At 30.7% G+C, this 14,001-nt stretch overlaps 1 protein-coding gene across 1 annotated transcript; it reads left to right on the top strand.

Moving 5' to 3' along the window:
• The first annotated feature begins 1,981 nt into the window (after positions 1–1,981).
• Positions 1,982–8,698, top strand: LOC130981180 (replication protein A 70 kDa DNA-binding subunit B-like). The gene is made up of 13 exons (XM_057904797.1): positions 1,982–2,131; positions 2,214–2,484; positions 2,580–2,679; positions 2,773–2,897; positions 3,025–3,109; positions 3,190–3,325; positions 3,423–3,586; positions 3,793–3,907; positions 4,002–4,199; positions 4,299–4,379; positions 4,476–4,630; positions 5,426–5,498; positions 8,669–8,698. The coding sequence occupies exons 1-13, from the start codon at positions 1,982–1,984 to the stop codon at positions 8,696–8,698; spliced, it is 1,683 nt and encodes a 560-aa protein (XP_057760780.1).
• The last annotated feature ends 5,303 nt before the right edge of the window (positions 8,699–14,001 follow it).

The raw sequence follows: 14,001 nt of genomic DNA, 5'->3' as shown, positions 1-14,001 counted from the left end.
AGATTTTATACAAAAATGTCAAACGATAGACGACAACTTCTTTCGAATTGACACGGTGGGGGATGTGACGGTGAGGTCGAGTACAGAACAATGGACGAGGGGGTGATTGCAGAGAGGTTAGATGGAGTATGGATGACGCTATGGATCTTTGAATTGAAGAAAGGTTATGCAAATGAAGATTAGCAATGTAAGATTTCTCTCTGTATATGGCATATGAAATGACTAAAAAATATAGATGAGAAATAGACTATTAAAGACAATTAAATAAATTTATAAATTTCAAGAATTAGCGAAAACGGAGTAAAAATTTCTGCTCGAGTTCCCACACTTGTCTCGAAGAAATTTTATCCCCTGCCTTCATTCTCCAAGAAAAAATTCTCCATAATTGGATACTTACCCGAGCCATTTTTTGCGGGAAATCTTGTCTCAAGAAGTTTTCACATTTTTGAATCCAACCTTCTACTAAGAGCAACCATCCTTATAACAAGGGAGAGAGTCGTTACAAAACTATAAGAAGAGCTTCCTGTTAAAAGTGATTATGTATTTAGCTCATCTATAAATATCTTCTCATTTTAAATCATTTTTATTCTAAGTTAGTTCTACAAAAATACAAGCTGATTTTAATATCGAAATTTTTTACAGATAGATTTAACTACATTTTTAGGAGTGTCACCAAAATAATTCAGAGTCACCAACCATCTTCATTTCCTGTTCAATTTCCATTACTAATTCGTGTAAATATCTTAGAATAATAATATTTTTAGTAAATCATGAAAGAATAAAATAATTTTAATAAATAGTAACATCATCATCTTATAATAATTTCAGTCCAATTATACAGTATTTTTGGTAATTAAATCCAATTAAGTTAGTCAAAATTTAACAAAAACTATTTTCATCACACCAGTGTGTATTACACACGCGTTTCAATAACGCAATTTCTTCGTCTTCGTCTTCTCCTTCTATTTCTCCATTTCCTCCTCCTCCTCATCCTCTTTCTTCTTTTTTGCCCACGCATATTCTTTTTCTTCTTTCATTATCGTAATCACCAATAACACCAATATTTTGCTAACAAAAACCAATATTTTGAATTGAATTTGAATTTATATAATGGACAATATTTGGTTTATTTAGTATTATACAATAGTTTCGATTTGATAATATTTTTCATTCCTTCTAGATGCAGGTGTTTCTGAATTTGAATTTTTATAACGAACAAATGTTCGGTTCATTTGGTATTATACAATGATGTCGCTTTAATAACATTTTCGGTTCATTTGTAGTCTAAGTGTGTTGTCGATGAATAATTTGTCTCAATAGTTGGAATGACTTTCAAGACAAATTGAATGGAATGGAATGAAATCTAATACAATTAAATAAAGTGATAATAAATAATTTCATTCTTTTTTGCTAAAAAAAGATTCAATCATTAACAAAAACACATTAAATTCATTTCTGAATCCAAATGAATCTCAATTAAACTAAGAAATAAATCGAAATTACTTAAGGAATAAAAATTTTGGTCAATACTTATCAGCAGCATCAATTAAACCTTAATTAACACACAAATAAACCGAAATAAATTAAGAAATGAAGCGAAATTATTTAACGATGGCAGTAGAAAAAATCAGAACTAATAAAGATGTTCACAAAATGTTGGTATTATTGGTGATGACGATAACGAAAAAGAAAAAAAAAAGAAGATGCAACATCTATCTATTAATATATAATAGGAGTGTAGTAGTGGTCTTTGGTTGACATGTGGAACATCATTTGCTTGACAAGTGTATCTCCTAATTCAATGACATCTGGCAACCTAATACAACACAACAAAATGAGTCAATATGTAGAGTAGTATACCAACCCAGCCAAACCTCAATGGATATAAATCAAAGATTTCAAATTATAGTATAAAAGGTATTGAAATAGTTTCTCACCAATAAACACATAGCAGTTTAATTTTTATCAAAGCTGCGTAAAAATGTCTGAAGGGTATGATATGCTAATGAATGTCAATGCCAAGAAGCTTGAATGGAAATTTCAGGTGTATGTTGTTCGTATATGGGAAAATCCAAACAGGTACAACCAAAAGGAAGTTAATAGCATAGAGATGGTACTTCAAGATATTAAGGTAAGCTGTTAATTTTATTTACTTCATTTCAGTTCGTTGTTGATCAATGAGATTCTTATGGCAAATGAATTTTTTTTCCCAGGGAGAAAGGATCCAAGCGTCAATCAATAAAGGTTTATTTAAGAAGTGGAGGGGTTTTTTTGAGGAGTTTAAAATGTACACTATGAGTAACTTCATAGTTGTGGACAAGATGGAGAAGATTAAAACAACAAGAAATTGGTGGACTTCGAACTTTTCCCACAGAACAGTTGTGGTTCGTGTGGAAAATCCAAGTTTTTCTCTCGAACCCTTCTGCTTGAAGCCTATCCCAAAGCTCCTTGTTGCCGAAAAGCTTGATGATTCTCAACTATTGGGTAAGTAACTACTTTGTCTGTTTCTTTAGATAGTAACCATCCTTTCCAGTATCTTTCATATTGTGACTTATTTGGTATCATTCATTGTTCGTTAGACATAATCGGGGAGGTTGTTGGGAAGGAGGACCCAAGGGATATAATCACAAGCAAAAGAAAGGAAACAAAACGTATGGTGGTTGTGATAGCAGACCTAGAGTAAGTTTCTTGAATAAAATAGACAAGTTTTGTGTTGTTTGAAACAGTATACATCAGTTTAATGTGGATTTGTATGGTTTTTGTGTTACACAGTAACAACAATCTTGATTGTGTGTTATTTGGTGACATGGTCGATCAAATAGTTCCCCATCTTGAAGATGGCAGGGTTGAACCACTGATAGTGGTGTTGCAGTTCTTTAAACCCAGCCGATGGAATGGTATGCATAACCATGTTAAAATTCCTAACCCACTCCATTAGTACAAGTGGTTTGTTTACGAAAGTTGGTATGTGATAAACCCATGTTTACTAAAGGCAAAACTGATTCTTATTGTTCATGTTTTCAGATAAGGTATCGGTTCAGAGCCACTTTGATGTCTCTAAAATACATGTTAATCCTGACATGAAGGAAGTACATGATTTTCGGAAAAGGTTTGTCTAACAATCAATGAGAAGCACTTTTTTCTGTTGTGTTCCCATTAATGACGTTGTTTAATGGAATGAATGTGCAGCTTGCTTGGCAGTGTAACCTCTAATTCGGTCAGGATTAGTCAGGTATCCGGTCATGGTGTGCAATCTGGTGCTGCAAAACTAAAAAGAGGAGGTGTCGTAGTGAAATCAATAGAGGACGCACTCAACTCAACAGAGGTCAAATTAGCTAACACTTTTACTAATAACTAAGTGTATTATGCATTCATTAAACACAACAATGATGGTTTGATATTTACACCTGGGCTTGGTGCAGGAAGGTCCTATATGGATTGGCGGAACCATTGTCTCTATCAATGCTGGCAACAACGATTGGTTTTACAAATCGTGTAGGAAGTGTCCAAAGAAAGTAGAAACCCCAATTGGAAATCGATATGAATGTTCCAAGTGTGGTCACACACATGGCAGTGCATCCCTTAGGTGTGAGAGAAGACTTAATTTGGATGCCTTTAATAGATTTCAAAGAATAATGTTTTCAAGTTTCAGATGCAGTTTAATTAATATTAACTTTTTAACATGAATTGTAAAGAATTGTTCCCATTTTATTGGTCTACTGAACTATTTGGCAAGGGAATTTATTAAGAGGAAATCCTTTTTGACAATTGGTATTGCATATTTTATAATAGGTACAAGGTTGAAGTTATGGCCTATGATGGAACAGGAAGTATAACTATGCTAATGTGGGATAGAGAAACAACACAGCTTATAGGGAGGCAAGCTGAACAAATCAAGGATGAAGATGTTTGTTCAGCATATATCCCTTTCAGATATCAAATTTTTTTATTTTTTCTACATATACACTAATTGTGATTTGTTCATTCATTTAAATTTTCAGTGTTTGGAAGGGGAAGGTTACCCCCCAACTCTTGATAACATGATAGATAAAAAGTTACTCTTTAAAATTAATGTCAAAACAGCCAACATCAACAAGCATGACCAGGTTTACACTATCATGAAGATATGTGACGATGAAGACATTGTAGAAAAAAATTGCCCTATGGAATTCATCAGCAATTCTTCTGACGTCTTAACTGTATGTATCTTCTATATCTATTACTGTATAAACTAATAAACATTCAAGTCAGAAACTGGCTACAATATCTAAGAAGGATTATTGTGTGCCTTTGTGTAGGAGAATGGGATCAGCAATTCAATGGATGTTTCAGCAACTCTGGCTAATCTCAAGTCTGATAATAATTCTCAGTGCTCTGTGGTGTGTATTTAAAGTTTTACATTAAACATATAAAGGACATCTATGGATAATTAGTTTATTGTCAACTAACCCAATATACACGTATGTATTCCACAGGATGTTGTGGAGGATTCTGTCACAAGCCTCAAGTGCAAGATCCCAACTAGGAGAGCTCTCAATGGGGTAAAACATTCAGTGTCATTGAACATTGACAATGAAGAAGATTTCCAACTCTCCACTAACAAGTTAGGCCAAAAGGGTGGCAAGAAGAGGCAAAAGATGCAGACCATTGAATGTGATAATTAACCATAATCAATATTTCAGTATAGTTGGGAAATTACACATGATGAGTTGCCTTTTGGTTATATAATATATCAAGCAGTATTAATTTAAGTCTGCTAGCGTTTTGAGTACTAATGTATGCCTTAATGAACAAGTTATTTGGGTCTTTTAGAAATATTGTAATATGTGATAACTAGTATTGATTTATATATGCTAGCATTTTGAGTACTAATGTATGTCTTCATGGACAAGTTATTTGTGTTTTTTGGTCGTATTGCAGTATGTATTGTGATAGATTAAACATATGAATTAAGACTTTGGCAGGTACTAATAGCAAGTATAAATTATCAACAATGTCTATAGATTTATAAAATTCAGACGTCATACTACCATAAGCAAGGCTTCTATTTCATACTTGAAATCACAGATATAGCGCCTTATGCATGTCTGATATAAATTGATTTGCATGACTATATAAATGCCAAATGAATTTTAATTGCTAGACCTAATGGATGTCTGATATAAAATGATCTGCATGACTATATAAATGCTGAATGAATTTTAACTAACACACAAAAATGAAACACCTAATCCATTTAGGAGTAAATTTTAACAGGTTAAAACTTCATTAGATTTATATAAACCCAAATTGTAGTGAATAATAGTAGACTCCATCTTCCCAGAAATATTATTTTTTTCCAAAATCATGTCGTGTTTTGTTTTCTAACATCGAGAATAAGAAAGTTCACAATGGTGTGATCTGTTGACTTTATAAATCTTTGCAGGATACTCGCTGCACATTGCCTAAGAACTAGACCTATGAAAGTTTTGAAGTTTCATCTATATTTCAACCTATCGGTATAAAAGTATTGACATTATTCATAGGTGGAGTGCATTTGATGTGTAAATGAATAGGAGAAAACACAAATAGATAGTCACCACATGTAACATTAGTGCAATAAGTATAGTATTAGTTTAAATATGCAACTAATTTGGTAGAACTTACTTAATGCATGGCTTTCGTTTAGGTGAATTGAAAGAAAAACTCCAGTGCCTTCGTTATGCCTGATAAAAAGGGAAGGCTAATTGGTGTCATGAAAATTAATACAGTTATGGGGTGGACCAAATTTAAATTCAATTAATCAATCCTGGTGATTAGCCAACAAATTTGGGCTCATCAATTATAATTAACGTAATTCAGTTACTTAATTAATATAATTAGCTTATACCATTTGATATCTATCTTAATAAAACCTTAAATAATTTCTGATATATTTGTCGTGTAGTAGATAAAACCTTATATCGTTATCTACATGTCCTAATGATTCAAACAAAGTAACATTGGATGTAGATGTTCCATTACAATAATGATAGCTATTCATCTAACTTTATTACTTTATGATATATTTGTCAGCATATACACTAGTCACTTAGCTTTTTTTGTATACTAATAAAATAATCATAACTATTTAACTTCAAATTTGCATATCCATACAATTAACTTTTGTTTTAGTCAGGTAATAATTTATAGAAAGCAATCAAGTATTTTAGGAATCCACATATGACAAGGCATCGATAAGATTGATAATCATCAATCTTCAAACTCTGGGGAAGAGATTTGTTCAACATTGACTAAGTCCAATAGTCAGGAATTCCTAAACATATGAAAGTATAGCTGCACACAGAACGTTTCCTAAATAGTGAATGGGATGCATGCATAGAACTTTGGATAGGGAGATCAATTTAGTTCGTTATGAGATATTAGAAATTTTTCCTAAATCTATGAAGCTAACTTTGAACTTCATCAGGTTCATATCTCGATGTTAGTCCTGCTACATGTGTCATGCCAATTATATTTTCTTTTTCAATACCGAAATCAAAACATGGCTAATGACAATGAAGAATATAGCGACACCCCATGTACAACAAAATATCTTCTCCATGGAAAAAATAGTTCCACATACCATAAATTTTTAATAAAAATAATAGTTTTTTATTTAAAGGATTGATTAGCCATATTAAATTAGTTATACATGTGAAGATTAAATACATCATGTATATAATGGCAGTTTAAGTATTACCATTTTTTTTATGGAACTGATTTTATTATTGACTTTAGTTAGCGTGTTCTCAATACATATGACAAGCCATCGATAGGATTGATAATCACCAAATTTCAAAAGCTAGGGAACAAATTTGTTAAAGTTTGACTAAGTCCAATAGTAACAAATGCCTAAACATATCAAAGATCCCGCTGCACACAGACCTTTTCCTAAATAGTGAATGATCTGAATCTATATTCCATTGGATAGGGAGATCAACTGTGTACGTTATGAGGAATTAGAAATTTTCCTCAAATCTATGAAGCTAAAAGTTTTCTCCAAATCTATGAAGCTAACTTTGTACTACATCAGGTTCATAGCTCCATGTTAGTCCTCTGACATTTGAATATTCAAATAAAATTGCACATTTCAATGCGAAAATCGAAACCTTGCTAATCTGAATGAAGAAGGCAGTGAAACCCAATGTACAACACAATTAGGATTGAATTGTAAATAAAGTTGTGATTATTCCAAATTAAATTACGTATAAATATAGTAATAATTAAAAATAAAGTAGTTATCAGTTTACGATTATATATCTATTAATATATAATAGTTTCTTTTTATATATAAGGTTGTGATTATTCCAAATTAAATTAATTATATTTTTTTAGATTGAAATTCGTAAAAACCCACTTAAAGAAAGTTACTAAATCCATCAAGTATGTAATGGCAGTTTATATATTACCGTTTACCTTAGGAATTGATTTTATTATTGACATTTTATAAAAAAAATAAATCTTATAATATTGGATAAAAAACAACCCATAAGTAATAAATTTTATGTATTAAGAAAAGTGTTTAGGGTTTAAGTCTTAGTACTTAGGGTTATGTCTAAAATGCTTTATGGTTTATTTTTATTATTGACTTATGTTAAAAAATAGTCGAGCTGCATCATAGGTTTAGGAAGTACAATTTTTTTAGAAAAGTACAAGTTAAAAATTTTTCCTTAAAGAAAACCAGTTGTGGTTGCTGCAATTCATATGCTTTATAGGCAGCAGAACTTAAATATACAACAAAGGAAAATCTACTAAACAAGATAAACAATACCATGCTACACCTTATTCAGCTAAGGCACTTTAAAATGAAACCATTTGCTAGGTCAGGGCTAGATAAAAAAATTGTGATTTAGCTTTTGAATTCCCAGTTAGGTACGTGTCCAAAAATGCAGGTATCTATGCTAATGACCAACAGATAAACTGCTCACATGATGGGTTCACACAGCTATGTGTCATTGGAGATGATGACACATACCTTATTAGTAAAAACGTGTGCTGAGAATAGAGTCAAAGGATAAAGCAATTTTGAATAAAGCAGTTATTCCTAAATAATAATCAATTGTGAGTGACCATTGGTCAATACAAGGTATGTGTGGATAAAAACTCGCATCAATGAAAATATACAACCGTTTAAAGAGGTTTATCCTAAGCAAATCATATCAAGTAACTGCTGGACAAAAAATGTTTGAACCTTATTTCGAGAATTACTTTCATAAAAAATTTTCTTAACAAAAACGAAACTTAGGCTATACTTATATGATATTTCAACTAATAATTTATTAGGGTGGATTACAACAGCATGTATGACATAAATTGATCTGCATGACTGTATAAATGCCAAATGAATTTTATTTGATGGCTTCTATTTCATACTTGAAATCACATATATAGGGCCTGGTGCATGTCTGGTATAAATTGATTTGCATGACTATATAAATGCCAAATGAATTTTAATTGCTGGACCTAATGCATATCTGATATAAAATGATCTGCATGACTATATTGCTGAATAAATTTTAACTAATAGTAGACTCCATTTTCCCAGAAATATTATTTTTTTCCAAAATCATGTCGTGTTCTGTTTTCTAACATCGAGAATAAGAAAGTTCACAATGGTGTGATCTGTTGACTTTATAAATCTTTGCAGGATATTCGCAGCACATTGCCAGGGAACTAGACCCATGAAAGTTTTGAAGTTTCATCTATATTTCAACCTATCGATATAAAATCATTGACGTTATTCATAGGTAGAGCGCATTTGATGTGTAAATGAATAGGAGGAAACACAAATAGATAGTCACCACAGTTAATGTTAGTGCAATAAGTATAGTATTAGTTTAAATATGCAACTAATTTGGTAGAACTTACTTCATGCATGGCTTCCGTTTAGGTGAATTGAAAGAAAAACTCCAGTGCCTTCGGCATGCCTGATAAAAAAAGGAAGGCTGATTGGTATCATGAAAATTAATACTATCATGGGGTGGACCAAATTTAAATTCAATTAATCAATCCTGGTGATTAGCCAACAAAATTGGGCTCATCAATTATAATTAACGTAATTCAGTTACATAATTAATATAATTAACTTTACCATTTGATATCTATCTTAATAAAACCTTAAATAATTTCGGATAGAAAAAGTATAGGGTACCAACATATTATCTGCCAACTTATTATCAACAATAATTAATTATTATATTTTAAACACATATATAAAGAGACACATATAAAAAATATATCTATAAAGATACTTCTATTAAACACAGGCATAAAAAAGACATTTTATTAGACACATCCACAGAGACACTTCTATTAAACTCAATTATAAATAAGAGTTGACAGAAGTTGGCAGATATGTTGTTGGTAACGTAGCGGGGTTGTTTCGGATATATTTGTCGTGTAGTAGATAAAACCTTATATCGTTATCTACATGTCCTAATGATTCAAACAAAGTAACATTGGATGTAGTAGATGTTCCATTACAATAATGATAGCTATTCATCTAACTTTATTACTTTCTGATATATTTGTCAGCATATACACTAGCCACTTAGCTTTTTTTGTATACTAATAAAATAAACATAACTATTTAACTTCAAATTTGCATATCCATACAATTGACTTTTGTTTTAGTCAGGTAATAATTTATAGAAAGCAATCAAGTATTCTAGGAATCCACATATCACAATGCATCGATAATATTGATAATCATCAATCTTCAAACTCTGGGGAAGACATTTGTTTAACATTGACTAAGTCCAATAGTCAGAAATTCCTAAACATATGAAAGTATAGCTGCACACAGAACCTTACACTAATTAGTAAAAACATGTGCTGGAAAAGGAGTCATAGGATAAAGCAGTTTAGCATAAAGGAGTTATGCCTAAATAATAATCAATTGTGAGTGACCATTGGTCAATATAAGTTTTTTATGGATAAAAACTCTAAACCCTTGCAAATACACAACCGTTTAATACGTTTAGTTTATCCCTAGGCAAATCATATCAAGTATGATCTTATCACAAAAGGTTGGAACATTATTTTTAGAATTGCTTTCATCAAACAATTTCTTAAAAATTAAAGAGATATCAGGCTATACTTATATCATATTTCAACTAATAATTTATTAAGGTGGATTACAGTAGCAGTTTATTCACGGTATCCATGTACAATCTACTTATACTCACAATTTAATGTTGAGCATCATACTATCATAAAGATATTTTTTTTTCCTCCATAAATATTTAAAGGGAATCCGTTTTATAGTTGCATGCATAGATCAAATAATGGTATCCATTTCAAATTAAATTTACCGTAAATTAAACCAAAATACAAAGTTATCATCAGTTCTAAAAAAAATAGATATATATAACAAATAAAGTACGATCAACAGATAATCAACTAAAATAGAAAAAAAATCAAGCACAAATTAAATAAATTTATAAATTAAAAAAAAACTAATTAATCCAAGCTTGAGCTACTTCTGAAAAGCTAACCCATATTAAAATAGAAGCTCTGATGCATCTACTTTTTCAACCCATTTTAAAATAGAAGCTCCGATGCATCTACTTTTTCAGGAAATTAAAAGAAAGGGGATTAATGCTTTAAATAAACTATACAAATGCATAGAGAATAATAATATCATCTTTACGCAAAACTTCATTTACGCAACTTTATTAGTTTACCTTTTGCCCAAATTCGAACTTTTTAAACATCTTCTGAGCCAACAAAGCTTCTACTCGAAGGAAACAGTCAGTAGCTGAAAAGACCAAACAGGCGGAGGCTTAATTTGAAGGAATATTTTAGCCAGCATCTTTCTATGCCTTTTTGTTTCTCTTGATGGATGTAGCAGGTAGGATAATTAATTATGAAGGAATGCTTCTTATAAAGAGTTAGTGGATTTCAATAAAAATGTGGGTGAACCTTCTTTAACTAACACCTGTAAACATTTAAGACACATCATAAGAACAAGTGTTTGCTTCAAATAAATACAAAATTATTTAATTCTAACTTCACCCCTTTTTTGGATTTTGATTATAAATTTTTTTATTCCTAATAAAAAGGTGATTAATCAAAATTCAATTAATCATATCCTTATACATTCAAATACCAGAAACTTTTACTTAACTAATATTTTTAAATCTACCAAATTCGTAATTATAGTTTTTATATTACAATTTTCCTTAGTCATTGATGTGTATTGATGACTTTTGTTACAGTTTTGCACATGCTCTATTAACTACTTATTAATACTGATACTAATATAAAACCTTTAAGTTTTACACTAATGACGTCTCTACAAATCTCTATTATGAAAATATGTGTGTTCTAAGTACCAAAAGAATAACTAAATAAAATAAACTAAATCTTATAATATTAAATAGATAAAACAACCAACACTAATAATTATTTATGTTCAACCTAACACCGTAAAATATTTAATATATGGATTCTTACGTTAAATTTATTGATTATAATTAAAATCTTGAAAATTTATCATAATTGTAATTTATGATATTAGATAAAATTTTTAGAAATATAATATATTTCGAAATGTAAAAAATAAATTTGATTTAACAGGATAAGATTAGGTAATTTTAAAAACTTAAACTTTTAAAATGAATGATTTTATGTTAAAGATAAAAATTTTAGTTCATAGATAAATATTAATCAATCTATTTCTCATATACAATTTTTTGTATATAATGATTTTACATAAATATAAAAAAATAACAATTAATAACTTAATAAAACCTAATAAAAATAATATATAAAATATACGTTATTTAAAATAACTCCTAAAAAAACAAATAAAATTTATTAGTTATATATAAACTTTTATATGTATATTACATTGAATAACAAACTAAAAAAAAAAATATTATGGTTGAGGTTTATGATATGTCAATGGATATTAATCCAAGAAAACTTGGATGGACATTTGAGGTTTATGTTGTCCATTTATGGGAACTCCCAAGCAAGTTTAAAGATAAGGAGATCAATGGCATAGAGATGATTCTACAAGATATTAAGGCAAGTTGTTGTATTTAATTTTTTTATTTAGTTTAAGGTTGTTTTAGACTTAGCTTTCTAAGCATGATGTTTTCTCACTATTTAGGGTGGGAGGATCCAAGCTTCAATCCCCAAATATTTGGTCAAAAACTGGAGAGGAAAAATTGTACAGTTCAACATGTATGTCATGAGCAAATTTATTGTGGTGGATAAAATGGAGAAAGTCAAGACAATAACTAATAAATGGACTATAAACTTTTCAAATAGAACCTGAGTTGTTCCAGTAGTTCATCCAAGCTATCCACTTGAAGCATTTTGTTTTCAGCCTATTTCGGAGTTGCTGGCTGCTAACAAGCTTGATGACTCAATCTTAATAGGTTAGGCTTTAATTTCTGAGAATTTCTCAATAAAAAATAGTCCAAAAAGGGTTCAGTTTAACGTTTATACTTCTTTTAATCTCTTGATGTGGTGTAGATGTCATAGGTGAAGTAGTTGGAAAGGAAGATCCAAGGAAAATGATAACTAGCAAAGGAAAGGAGACTAAACGTTTGGCTATTTTAATAGAAGACCTTGAGTAAGTTCATAAAAATGTGTAATCAAATGTTAGTCTTGCTTAGTTATTATCTCATTACCATACAAACTGATCTTGCTAACTGGTTTGCAGAAACAACAGTATTGGGTGTGTATTGTTTGGACAAATGGTAGACCAGATTCTCCCACATCTCGAAGAAGAAAGGGTCGAACTACTGATAATAATTGCGCAGTTCTTTAGACCCAGAAGGTGGAATGGTAAGGTTTTAAAATATGAGCAGTTTTATGTTTCTAACTTGGTCCGATTTGAACTTTTTATGTACATATGACTCACAATATTTTTATGCCTATTCTAGAAAAAACATCAGTGCAGAGTCACTTTGATGTATCAAGGCTACTTATTAATCCTGACATTAAAGAGGTTAAAGACTTCCGTAATAGGTTGGTGTGACTTTTCACCATGTATGATTTTGCAATTACAAAAATATTTTGATGACACTGTTTAACTTAAAAACCATGCTAATGTGCAAGCGGCTTTCTGAAAAACCATCTGGCTCAGCTAGAATTAGTCAGCTTTTCTCACATGGTCCGAGTTCCGGTATCAACGAGCTTAAAAGGGGTGATGTGGTGGTCAAAACAATAGAAGAAGCATTGAAGTCAACTCAGGCAAGTATAACATATTCAAGAAACAATTTAAACAATTACCTAAATCATGTATTTATATTTTGATACAATTGTCTCAAAAACAATGACTCAATGCTACTCAACTCATATGATCAGGAAGGACCTATATGGATTGCTGGTACTATTGTCTCAATTAACTCTGGCGAGGATGATTGGTTTTATAAATTGTGTCGAAAATGTTCGAAAAAAAGTAAAAACTCCAATTGGTAACAGATATGAGTGCAGTAAATGTGGCCACACTCATGAAATCACTTAGGTGTGTTCTTAAGTACTAAATATTTCAGAGCAGATTTATTTAAATTGTATTGATTTCCTACCAAGTATTTTAGGCATAAAGTTGAGGTAATGGCATACGATGGAATAGGAAGTATAACTTTGCTAATGTGGGATAGGGAAATCGTTCAACTATGTGGGAAGCAAGCTGACCAAATCAAAGATGAAGTAGTAAGTTTAATGTGTTTTAATTTTCAGTTTGACAACTGTTTATCCATATACATAAAAAAAAGATATTGAGTTTTAATTGGGATCTGCTAAGGCTAATGAATCGGAAGGTTGCCCCCCAACCTTAGATGGTATGATGGATAGGATGCTACTTTTCAAGGTTAATGTCAAAGCTGCCAACATCAAGTAATATGACCAGGTTTATACAGTCATGAAAATCTGCGATGATAAGGAGATTGTAGAGATGAATCACTCTAAGAAAATGCATAATGTCACATCTGTTACTATAACTATGTGTTTAGGTTATATTTA

The sequence above is a fragment of the Arachis stenosperma genome, chromosome 5, assembly GCF_014773155.1.
Source record: "Arachis stenosperma cultivar V10309 chromosome 5, arast.V10309.gnm1.PFL2, whole genome shotgun sequence".
NCBI classification, from domain to species: Eukaryota; Viridiplantae; Streptophyta; class Magnoliopsida; order Fabales; family Fabaceae; genus Arachis; species Arachis stenosperma.
The sequence above is the reverse complement of the archived record's forward strand: the minus strand, read 5'-3'. Positions and strand labels throughout refer to the sequence as shown.